The 12,835-nt window shown below is 40.8% G+C and overlaps 1 protein-coding gene across 7 annotated transcripts in view; it reads right to left on the reverse strand.

Annotated features, from left to right (window-relative positions):
- CACNB1 (calcium voltage-gated channel auxiliary subunit beta 1) overlaps positions 1-12,835 on the reverse strand; it is a 2,104,836-nt gene that overhangs the window by 440,996 nt on the left and 1,651,005 nt on the right. For all 7 annotated transcript variants that reach the window (XM_044055375.1, XM_044055374.1, XM_044055371.1 and 4 more), the window contains one exon: positions 12,396-12,532. In XM_044055375.1, coding sequence (XP_043911310.1) covers positions 12,396-12,532 — 137 coding nt within the window. The remainder of the gene's footprint in view (positions 1-12,395; positions 12,533-12,835) is intronic.

Here is a 12,835-nt window from a genome sequence, read left to right on the forward strand (position 1 = left end):
TGTTTATTTGTCTGCCCCAGCTCCATTCCTATGTATTTTATGTTTATTTGTATGTCCCACCTCCATTCCTATGTATTTTATGTTTATTTGTCTACCCCAGCTCAATTTCCTATGTATTTTATGTTTATTTGTCTCCCCAGCTCCATTTCCTATGTATTTTATTTTTATATGTCTGCCCCAGCTCCATTTCCTACGTATTTTATGATTGTTTGCCCCAGCTCAATTGCCTATGTATTTTCATTTCCTATGTATTTTATGTTTGTCTGCCCCAGCTCCATTTGCTATGTATTTTATGTTCATTTGTCTGCCCCAGCTCCATTTCCTATGTATTTTATGTTTATTTATCTGCCCCAGCTCCATTTGGTATGTATTTTATATTTATTTGTCTGCCCCAGCTCCATTTCCTATGTATTTTATTTTTATTTGTCTGCCCCAGCTACATTTCCTATGTATTTTATGTTTATTTGTCTGCCCCATCTCCATTCCTATGTATTTTATGTTTATTTGTCTCCCCCAGCTCCATTCCTATGTATTTTATGTTTATTTGTCTGCCCCAGCTCCATTTCCTATGTATTTTATGTTTATGTGTCTGCCCCAGCTCCATTTCTTATGTATTTTATGTTTATTTGTCTGCCCCATCTCCATTCCTATGTATTTTATGTTTATTTGTCTCCCCCAGCTCCATTCCTATGTATTTTATGTTTATTTGTCTGCCACAGCTCCATTTCCTATGTATTTTATGTTTATTTGTCTCCCCCATCTCCATTCCTATGTATTTTTTGTTTATGTGTCTGCCCAAGCTCCATTTCCTATGTATTTTATGTTTATTTGTCCATCCCAGCTCCATTTCCTATGTATTTTATTTTTTTTTGTCTCCCTCAGCTACATTCCTGTGTATTTTATGTTTCTTTGTCTGCCCCAGCTCCATTTCTTATGTATTTTATGTTTATTTGTCTGCCCCATCTCCATTTCCTATGTATTTTATGTTTATTTGTCTGCCCCAGCTCCATTTCCTACGTATTTTATGTTTATTTGTCTGCCACAGCTCCATTTCCTACGTATTTTATGTTTGTCTGCCCCAGCTCATTCCTGTGTATTTTATGTTTATTTGTCATCCCCTGCTCCATTTCCTAGGTATTTTATGTTTATTTGTCCATCCCACTCCATTTCCTATCTATTTTGTTTTTTTTTTGTCTCCCTCAGCTCCATTCCTGTGTATTTTATGTTCATTTGTCTGCCCCAGCTCCATTCCTCTGTATTTTACATTTATTTGTCTGCCCTAGCTCCATTTCCTGTGTATTTTATGTTTATTTGTCCATCCCAGCTCCATTCCTGTGTATTTTATGTTTATTTGTCTGTCCAAGCTCCATTCTTATGTATTTTATGTTTATTTGTCTGCCCCATCTCCATTTCCTATGTATTTTATGTTTATTTGTCTGCCCCAGCTCCATTTCCTATGTATTTTATGTTTATGTGTCTGCCCAGCTCCATTTCCTATGTATTTTATGTTTATTTGTCTGCCCCAGCTCCATTTCCTATGTATTTTATGTTTATTTGTCTGCCACAGCTCCATTTCCTACGTATTTTATGTTTGTCTGCCCCAGCTCATTCCTGTTTATTTTGTTTATTTGTCATCCCCTGCTCCATTTCCTAAGTATTTTATGTTTATTTGTCCATCCCACTCCATTTCCTATCTATTTTGTTTGTTTTTTGTCTCCCTCAGCTCCATTCCTGTGTATTTTATGTTCATTTGTCTCCCTCAGCTCCATTCCTGTGTATTTTATGTTTATTTGTCTGCCCCAGCTCCATTCTTATGTATTTTATGTTTATTTGTCTGCCCCTGCTCCATTTCCTATGTATTTTATGTTTATTTGTCCATCCCAGCTCCATTTCCTATGTATTTTATTTTTTTTTTGTCTCCCTCAGCTACATTCCTGTGTATTTTATGTTTCTTTGTCTGCCCCAGCTCCATTTCTGATGTATTTTATGTTTATTTGTCTGCCCCATCTCCATTCCTATGTATTTTATGTTTATTTGTCTCCCCAGCTCCATTTCCTATGTATTTTATTTTTATATGTCTGCCCCAGCTCCATTTCCTATGTATTTTACGATTATTTGCCCCAGCTCAATTTCCTATGTATTTTCATTTCCTATGTATTTTATGTTTATTTGTCTGCCCCAGCTCCATTCCTATGTATTTTATGTTTATTTGTCTCCCCCCAGCTCCATTCCTGTGTATTTTATGTTTATTTGTCTGCCCCAGCTCTATTTCCTACGTATTTTATGTTTATTTATCTGCCCCAGCTCCATTCCTGTGTATTTTATGTTTATTTGTATGCCCCAGCTCCATTCCTGTGTATTTTATGTTTGTCTGCCCTAGCTCCATTCCTATGTATTTTACGTTTATTTGTCTGCCCCAGCTCCATTTCCTATGTATTTTACGTTTATTTGTCTGCCCCCGCTGCATTTGCTATGTATTTTATGTTTATTTGTCTGCCCCAGCTCCATTTGCTATGTATTTTATGTTTATTTGTCTGCCCCAGCTCCATTTGCTATGTATTTTATGTTTATTTGTCTGCCCCAGCTCCATTCCTATGTATTTTATATTTATTTGTCTGCCCCAGCTCCATTTCCTATGTATTTTATTATTGTCTGCCCCAGCTCCATTTCCTATGCATTTTATGTTTGTCTGCCCCAGATCCATTCCTATTTCTTCTTTCCTCCTCAAACAAACTGCTTGTTACCTTCCCCATCTATCCTTCTGGTTCTGGTACCTGCACTGTACCAGTGTCATCCAGCAGAAGAACATTGCAGAGAATATAAACCACACTGAAAACACTCCTCAGTTCCACAACATATCAGAATTAGTTCTCTGAAAAGTACACCCTGAGAGTCCTGCAGGGAAGGAGGGATGAAGCCAAGGCACTGGTGGGTGAATTACATGTAGAAATGATGGATTTAAAGGCACTGGTGGCATAATATTTATAAAAACTAGGGATTTAATACAAAATATGTTTTCCTAGCATACTGTCGATGAAATCTCTGTATGCAGCAAGAAAAAGTCAAAGGTGCAAAAAAAAAACAAAAAAACAGACAATTTATTTATGAACTTTGCGCCTCATGCTGAGAAACATCAGTATCAGATTCAGAACGCAAAATTATCTGACTGGTAGGTTCAGGTAAAAGATGTCTTTTTATTCATTTATGTATTTATGGACATATGTAGTCTGTTTATCAAGACAGTGCACTGATCTCTTTGGACCACTTGCAGGCACAGTCTGGCTACATACAATCACATAAGATAAGGGAAAATACAGCTTCCCAATAAGAAAGAGCTTGCAGAAATAAGCAAGTACTCAAGTTTTCTGCAAATCACCTTAGATAGTAATACAGACATTGCAGATACCAAGTATACAAAATATGTACAAATTACATAAGGTCAGAGAATTGCAATACTTTCAAAAGAGGCAGAGTTTATATAAACATTGAGATGATACAACACACAGATAGTAAGTGGGAATCATCCGATTAGGGAAAAAGAACATGAAGAGAGGAAGAGTGAGACTGGGGGTAGAGAGCGGGGGAGGAAGATAAGATAACCTCGTGTTATAGAAAAGGGCAAGTGTAGTAATATTAAACAAGTGACGTTATAGTGCGATAATAGACTTTATGTAATGTGAGATGGAATAAGACACAACAAAGAATACACAGGAGACAATGCATATGTTCGTGGCAACTCCAATTACTGGGATATGCATGAGTAATCCTGCTGATGCATTCCCAGCTCATAATAATCTGTATGAAAAAAACAAACCAAAAGCCCCATAAATTAGCTCTATGTCATATCCTGCTGCAAGAATGAAACCTTCTGGCTAAACATCTTTCATAAAAATAGCTACAGAAAATTTCAGTCTACCCACTTTCATCCAAATAAACTTTTTTGCTCACATCATAAAACACTACTGTGCAGAGAAATATGAAAACTATGAAGCAGTAAATGAATCATAACTAAACATAGCACTACTGTTCTGCTCATTATGATATTCATAGCTGCTCTTAGGGGTAGTTGCACACCTAGGCTCAGTGACTGGTGAGCGTCTCAGGCCAGTCTGTTGTTCTGTGTAGATAAGGTCACTGCATTTGGTGCTGTCCTCTCTCGTAGGCATCCAAAGGCACAAATCACATGAACGCAAAAGCAGTTCAGGAGATGGTTAAAAGCACAATCTACAAACTTGTTAACTCTTTGACTTGTAACAGCAGGATGTGAACACGGAATAGAACAACTGACTTGAGTAAGAGAAATATGGTCTCCTTGGGACCACTAACGGTAGGCCTCATCTGCGGAATATTGACTAATGTTGCCACAAGGGGGCTAACAAACTGTCATCAGTGAGACCCCCACAACTGAAGAATGAGGATCACCAAAGTGCAATGTATCTCAAAAGACAGAGACAATAAAAACTTTAGAGGAACACTGCAGGGCAGAGCTGGACGACTAAAGCTCAAGTTAAAAGACTTCTTGAAAACCTGCTAGACTGCAATTCATTCTTATCGTAAATGTAATCACAAGCTATAACAGTACAGGGTAAAAACTCAATGGCCTTTTCATGTTAAAAGCAATGCTGCTCACATTCCTGATAACATTCTTAAACAGTCTGACCACATTTGCTCAATACACTTTGTTAAAAACCTACAGTAGTCTTAAAAACAAAATAAGCTTACTTTACATGTGAATTAAAGTGATCTGGTCATTTCCTATAAAATGGCAACTTCATAACAGCAAACCAAACAGATTTGTGTCACTCTTTCATGTTTTTACACGTGTTTCTTTAATTAGAAAGTTGTTTACATGCTATCACTGTGTGTATGACACATGGCAGAAGGTGTTATCTGAAATGCACTGTAACTAGTCTGTAACTTTTATACCTTCCAAGGTTACAAATTACTATTTATGCCTTTTACGAACTGCGTTGGTGGTGCTGCGGTAGCATTGTCGCCTCACAGTAAGACGTCCTGTTCGATTCTCAGCTAGAGCATCTTCTGTGTGGAGACATGCGTGAATGGGCGTACCTTCGTTGAAGGTTGTGCATCAGGGCCGGCAACTCGGCATGTAAAAATCTACTGCCAATCATTAGCAGACCGGAGTTCCACTGTGGTAACCCCTAACCGGGAAAAGCCAAAAGACACAACAACAACAACTGATAAGTATATAGATTGCCTCAGCCTCATAACAAACATGATTATGAAACATTTAAGAAGAGTTAAACCCTGTAATATACTGAAACACCATTTTTAAAACAGTGTCAAAAATGGGTCAGCTCCACAGGCATCTCTGTAAGTATTGCCACATATTAAATATATCCCTCGGCATGCTGGAATGTTGCCTACCATGAAGTAACACCTCACAGTAAAACATCAGCACAACAGTGTCTTTCCATGTTGGTGCTAACCTCAATCTCAGTCTCTTAAGGGCCTTAATGTTGGGAAATAGCCACCGTTCCAATACTTAGGCACACTGCCTGTTAATACAGCTCTCAGCAGGGAAAACCAATTAAATGCAGAAGAGCTAAAGGACATACATCAGTGCTCCAGTATAGCTTGCCTGACTATGTGGTCACTGTGTAGGAATGGTTTGTTCTGATTTTACAAATCATTATTATTAGCCTCCTCTCTCTCATTTTCTGCATGGGGTTGGGATGTCATGTCAGCTGTTGCCATCTTTGTCCGTTCAATGTCACTCTCCTACCTTCTTCAACAGTCATCCCTGACTGTCACAGGTCTTCTCTCACACAATCCATCCACCTCTTTTTTGGATGCCCTCATTTCCTCTTCAGCTATTATGCACGTCTTAGAACAACCATAATCTTTTCCCTTTGATCTTCTCTGGAATTGGAGCTACGCCTGGGCTTCTGTTCAGATGTCTTAATTTCTTTTTATTTCCCAGAGTGTGCATCCCACCACCCATCTCAGGCACTTCATTTCCATCACTTCTAGCTTCCTAATCAGCTCTGCCTTTACTGCACAGGTTTCTGTAACATACAGTATTAGTGATCACACTGCTGTTTACTACACCTTAATTTTCAGCTTCTTTGTCATTCTTCTGTCATACACTACCCCTGACAATCTGTGCCGGTTGGCTGCATCTGGCATCATTCAGACTTTCCTTCTCCTCAACCACCTCTCCCAGATACTTGAAGCCATTAATCTGCTCTCCCTTCCATGTAATTTCTGTGCTTCTTCTGATTTCCCCCATTTGCTGTCATTACACCTGTCTTATCTGTACTCAGCTTCATCCCATGTGCCTTCAGTTTTGCATTCCATTCCCCTGTCATTTGCTGAAGTTCTTATAGGTTCACAGCTTCATAGGAGGTTACTAGGTTAATGGCCCTAGGGCCTTTACAAGCCTAGCCAGGAAACAAAAACTGTGTACTCTAAGTGACCATAGTTAGATGGTCGTTGTTTGCAGAGCGATTCGATGATCAGCATCGACTGCCCCTGTCCATGAGGGACATGGGTGTCACCCCAGGGGTGAATTTACAGTTACCTATCCAATTGTCAAAGCTGCGCTTAAATAGTGTGGCTGAGGAGCTCTGCTTCAAATGAAGTGGTAGCTTATTCCAGTGGAGTGGCAATCTCTGGGAGACATATCTGTCTCTCCCACATGTTCTCTTAATGTTACAGGCTAGGTTGAGATCCCTGGAGTGAGTGACCCTTGTCCCATTTAATTTGCGGATGTGTAGCATTTCCATTAAGGCAGGGTCAGAGACTGCTCTGTAGGCCAGGCACAGGTCACCACTCAGCAGCCTGTTTGATACAGAGTACAGTGACAGGCTTCCAGTCTTTCCACGTAGGTCATGTCTTAGAGACCCTGAATTCTCTTGATTAGAGACCTGTGTGGTCTCTCCAGCTGCTGCAGGTGTCTGGTGAGGTACATACAGTAGGGGGCACTGTACTCAGTGTCTGGTGAGGTACATACAGAAGGTGGCACTGTACTCAATTAGTGGTCTGATAAGGGCAGAGTAGAGGAGAGTCATAACCTCCCTGGCCCTGGATGTGATGCCCTTATTTATGTGATGTGCAATGTAGAAGGCTTTCCTTACCACTCTGGACACATGGTGATCAGAATTTAGATTGCTATCAGTCTGTGTTCCCAAGTCTCGCACAATGCCGTTTGAACTTAGAGGGGTGCTATCTATATCATAAATAGCAGGCACTACTTCTTTGCCAAAGGGGATAATGAGGTATTTTTTGTGTTTAGTTTTCATCCATGGCTTTGGTACCAATCATTTGCCTGTGTCAATCCCTTCTGTAATATCTTGACATCGTTGTGGGACTCTATGATTGCACCCAGTTTACAGTCATCTGCAAACTTGGTAAGCCACAGGCCACCTACTTTTGGCTGGACTTCAGAGAAATAGATTCCAAACCATAGAGAGCCCAGTACAGATCCTTGTGGTACACCACTGATAACTTGTCTACTGGTGGAAATAGACTCCCCAGCTTTGACAGAGTATGTTCTATTGGTGAGCCAGTTGGCTACCCATCTAGTGATGTATGGGTTAATTTCAATAAGTTTCTCAATGATCCCCGAATGGGGAACTATGTAAAACAGCTTGGCTAAATCAAGATAGGAGGTAAGTCCTGCTTTCCCCTCATCCAGGGCTTTCGTGACATTCTCAAAGAAGTCCACCAGTTTTAATAAACAAGATCTACCCTTGACAAAACCAAACTGGGTTGGGTCAACAGTTTGAAAGTTGCCTATGTCCTGGTCCTGGTTGATAAGATCCATGATGATTCCTTCCATGGGCTTACAGATAAGGCTGATTAGGCTAATGGGTCTATAGTTCTCAGGGTCAGTTGATGGGCCCTCTTTGTGCAAGGGGATTACTGTTGCTGTCTTCCACTTCATCAGCACAAAACCAGTGCTCAGGTTGTGGTTAAAGAGACTTATGTGGTTCTGCTAGATCTTGTTTTAGATTCTTTCATAAGCAGCCTGGGATGTTATCTGGTCCCATAGAGATGTGTTTTTGGCCTTGGAGAGTGCTTGTATGGCCTGTTCTTTGGAGATACATAGTAGCGGACTGGTTTCAGGAATGCTATGGGGTATGGCTAGTGGGGACAGGAGGGTGAAATTATTGCCAAATCTGTCAGCTAGAAGGCTGGCAATTTCTTCGGGTTCAGTGTGACTAGTGCCATCCTGTATAACTTCAGCACACAGCTGGGCATCCCCTTTTAGGTTTTGGATGTATTTAAAGAATGCCTTATGATTGTCTTTAGGTAGGGGGTGCTAGTTTAGTCTCATAACTAGTTTTAGGGGACTTTAGAAGGTTTCTGATTTGCTTGTTCAAGCAGTGGAAGCTAATCTTCCTTCGCTGAGTAAATTCCTTCCTTTTCTTAGATATCAGTTTTTTTTTCTTTTGTTATATAACTTACCTGTAATTACAATCCACCAGGGTGGCTTGTTATTTTGACAGGACTTGGTTTTAATCCTGTCAGGTACAGCTAAGTCAATACATTTGTTTAAGTGGCTATATAGGATGTTTGTGTACTCCTCTGCATAGTCATTGTTGCCTGTGTTAGCAGGAGCATTTCTAACTTTTATACCATTTCTTAGAAGCTGATACTCTGCTTTGGAGACATTTTTTCACTTTTTTGCTCCTGTGTGGTTGTCAGGTCTGATCTTTACTTCACATCAAACAGATTTATGGTCTGACTTAACCAGGGAGTGACCCCCCTCCCATGTAGATGAGTACTAGGTCTAGGACATGTTTTCCCTTGTGGGGGTGCAGACTAACTATTCCAGGGCATTTGAATTAACAAAGTCTAGGAACCTCGGGATGATCATGTTTTCACTAGTGTAGATCATGTAATTGATGGACATGTAGTTGAAGTCTCCCATGACCAAGGTGTTTGTCTGTATACTAAGCGACTCTAGCAAGTCCAGGTAGGTGGTGTGTTTCTCCTGGTTCCTGATGGGAGACCTGTAGCTACCAATGATGTAGGATATTTTGCTGATAGTTATTTGGACCTGCAGTATCTCAAGAAAGTTGGACTGTTCCATCAGTCTTGAGGTGTATTTGGATTTAATGAAGATGGATACACCTCCAGCTTTGGTTCTTTCATTCTTGTTTTGGGGACTGAACATGTGAAAGACATTACAGCCTTGTAGAGCCAGGGTGCTCTCTGCAGCCTTAAACCAAGTCTCAGTGACTGCGCAGACATTAGCATCTTCCTAGGTGAGAAGACCTTCCAGGGAGGCAGTTTCCTGTTTAGGCTCCTAGCATTAAGCAGCAGGACCTTCAGTTTGTATCTAGTGGATTTACTTATGTCGCAAGTTTTGTTGTTTTGACATTGCCTAAAACAGCACTATAGGGGAGGCAAGCATCTTTGCCAGCATCCAAAAGTCTTGAAGAGACAGGTGAAGGCCATCTCTGGCAAAGCAGTGTGGTCTGATGACCATGTCTTCCCAGACCGACAGATACTGGATCCCCTTGGAGTGACACCAGAAACTAAGCCAATTGTTGAAATCAATCATTTTTTGTCTGTACTGTGGCATCATCCTGGGTGAAGGTAGAGTGCTGATTAGGGCTATGGATATACCTGCCTGGAACACATAACCTGAGAATTCAGTCATGTGTCTCTTTATATAGTCCTGAGCAGTACATCTCAAGTCATTCATTCCAACATTTACTATGACAGAGTCACAACAGTAACTGTTGAGTGACCTGAGTGCATGCGTGACTTGATGGATCCTGGCACTTGACAGGCACCTGACAGTGAGCTTCTCCTTATACAACCTGATGAGGGGGGTGGTTTACTTTTATAAACCCAAATCACAGTGGTGAGATTGCTCATATGAAAGAATTGTAACCACGAAATTCAGAACAGCGACAATTCCATATGTTCGAATATCAGCAAATCGAAAAGCAGATTAGCTGATTTTCGAACATAAATATCGAAAGAAAAAAAAAAGAAGTGTAAAGCAAGGGGGCAAGCCCCCCCCCCCACACTTTAATATTCTAACTCTGAGATCGCACTACAGTGGGGGAAAGGGACCATTTTCCAACCCTCACTATAGTGCAATCTGCCCCACAATGTCGAATGTGCAATGAGCGAATGTCACTGTGCCTTAGTTCATTGCACATTCAAACCTTTTTCCATTCGGCATTTGCAAACTTTGCTGTTCGCCCGTGTGCAATATGCACACATGAAGGTAAACCGAGGGGGGCATTTGGGTGTCTCACTATTGAGTAGTCTGTGAATAGGTTTTGAGTTGTTTTGCCTTAGGGGTTTAATTGTTGAGACACTGATATGTGCATTGTTATGTGCAGTGGTGGATTATGCTCATATAGCAATATGTGTAGGTTGTTTGCACTTGGGAAGTCTCTGGTCCTTTGGTAGGCTCTTAGTGAGCACCTCCATGTATGTGGGTTTATGTGTCTTGACCTTGTCTTGTGTGAGTGGAAAGGTGTGTGTACTGACAACCTGTCTGATGTCTTGTTTATTGTTATGTGAGAGGGCTGATTCTAGTTTCATGGTATAGTTACATCTCTTACATAGTGTATTTGTTTGCTTTAGGAGCAGGTGGTTATCAGTATACATGAGACAACTGCTACATTTCCTCAGGATGCCAATGCTAATCAGGTTGGCTGGAGAAATGTTGGGAAACTGACTGCCCATAGCAGTACGTAATTCCTAAGTACTAGTTTGTAAGAGGGAAATTAGATCAGTTACTGCTCTGGGATTAACAAGGGGACTTATTCTATAGAAGATCAGGATGACAAGTGCGGCGACACTGCTCACTGCTCAGGTGAGTTGGCTACAGTGCAGAAGTGCGCAGATGAGTTGCCTGAAGAGCAGCAGGGAAGTCTGGGAGGGTTTCAGTGACTGGTGTCTAGGGAAAAAAAGAGTTTCTAGATTTGCGTCTGTACAAGGCACTGTTAAACCCCGTTGAGCGATGTGCAGCTACACACACGATAGGCTTAAAAGCAAGCAACTTTAAACAGTTTAAACACAAACTACCAATAAGAAAGCCTCACACAGAGCCTCACTCCAGCAATCTCCAACACAGATGGTTTCTCAGCTACACACTTCTGCCACAAGGGTGCAGAGAGACCCTCTTAATGTAAGTTGGCTGGTTTTAATGCTCAAGTGATACTAGACTGTCTAGATTCAGCAGAATGGTAGCTGCCCTGCACCACCTTAGTAATGCATTCTAACTCTTAGCCTGCCCCAAACTGGCACTACACCTTACCTTAGAAAAACCCTTGCTGTAACACTACCACTTTTCCGATACATTTTATATGGAAAACAAATAGAAAAAAACTTACTACTGAATATGTGCAAAGCGTCCTGGGAAGCCAGTGCACAATACACCCTACCTCTTCAACTGCACAACATCTGCTTATGTCTGTTTGTGTGTCTGACTTTAGTATGGGCAGAATTACAAACAACCCAGCAGGGATCAGCAGATCTAACAAGCATCGAGAAACTTCAATGTCTGATGACCATTTTATGAGACAATTTGGTCATGTCAACAGAAGCAGATAATTGCTATTTACAAATATTACTTCAACTGCCAAATAATGGCCACCTTCCCCCTCTGGGGAAATTCTGTCATATGCTGTTCCCTGTTCTTGAATTTGTTGTTATAGCTGTACTTCTATTAATCCTTTGATGTTCTGACAGGTAAATAACTGTAACCTTTCCTTATCCAACCTGGTGAGAGGGACATCAGTGTGTCTCACAATGGAGTCTCCCATGACCAAAACATTGGGTTGTGTGGTGTTACACCTTATGGGCTTGGTAGTTGAGACACTACAAAATGTGGTTTTGAGTGTTGTGGTGGGACTTCTCTTGTTTGTGTACTTGTGGAGTTTTTGAGGACTGCGTCTAAGAAGCCTCTTGGTATGTCATTATAAAGGCAGAAAGTAAAATGTTCTTTGTTCATGTGACGTTGAATTCTTACGACCCTATGTAGTGTAACAGACACATGAATTCCACAGTGGAATCCTTAGAACTCCAAGGTTCTGTGTCAGATACATGAATTGTACATGTAACCTAGGAATCCTAGATTCTGTAACAGACATGAATTCAACATGGAATCCTGAGGACTCCTAGGTTCCATATCAGATATATGAATTTCACGTGGAATCTTTAGGGATTGCAGGCTTTGTGAAGATTTATCTGATCCATGTGGAAATGTCTGGATTCCTAGATTCTGGATCACAAATGTGTATTGCACAAGAAACCCTCAGGATTCCCAGGTTCTGTGTCAGACATATAAATTCCATGTGGAATCCTTAAAATTCCTAGGTTGTGTATCAGGTATATGAATTCCATGTAGAAACTTTAGAATTCCCATGTTCTGTATAAGATTAATTTTCCAGCTTTACCTTGAACTCAGCCGGTTCTGACGCATCCTCTGCTCCTGCTGTACCCGCAGGCTCTCCAGCTTCACAGGACTTGGAATGAATCCAACCTCACAGCCCTCCTTCACCAGTCGGCCGATCCACCAATCATTGTTGTATTTCTGCCAATGAAAAGAGAAAAAAAAAATGTCATTTACTCTTTCGAATTACTGTACTTTACTTTTTGAAATGTTCCATTAACAAATATTTAGACAGTGTGATAGTGGGAGACAAAAACTATATTTATTAAAATATGGCTAAAATAAATCCTTCCTATACTGTACCAGAAAAACTTCAGTTGTTTGTTGTTTGTCTTTCAGCTTTTTCCCGGTAAGGGGTCGCCACAGCGGAACTCCAGTCCGCTAATGATTAGCAGTAGATTTTTACAAAACGCCGAGGTGCCAGCTCGACGCCCTACCTTCAAC

The sequence above is a fragment of the Protopterus annectens genome, chromosome 13.part0, assembly GCF_019279795.1.
Source record: "Protopterus annectens isolate FY-2018-M chromosome 13.part0, PAN1.0, whole genome shotgun sequence".
Lineage (NCBI taxonomy): Eukaryota > Metazoa > Chordata > Ceratodontiformes > Protopteridae > Protopterus > Protopterus annectens.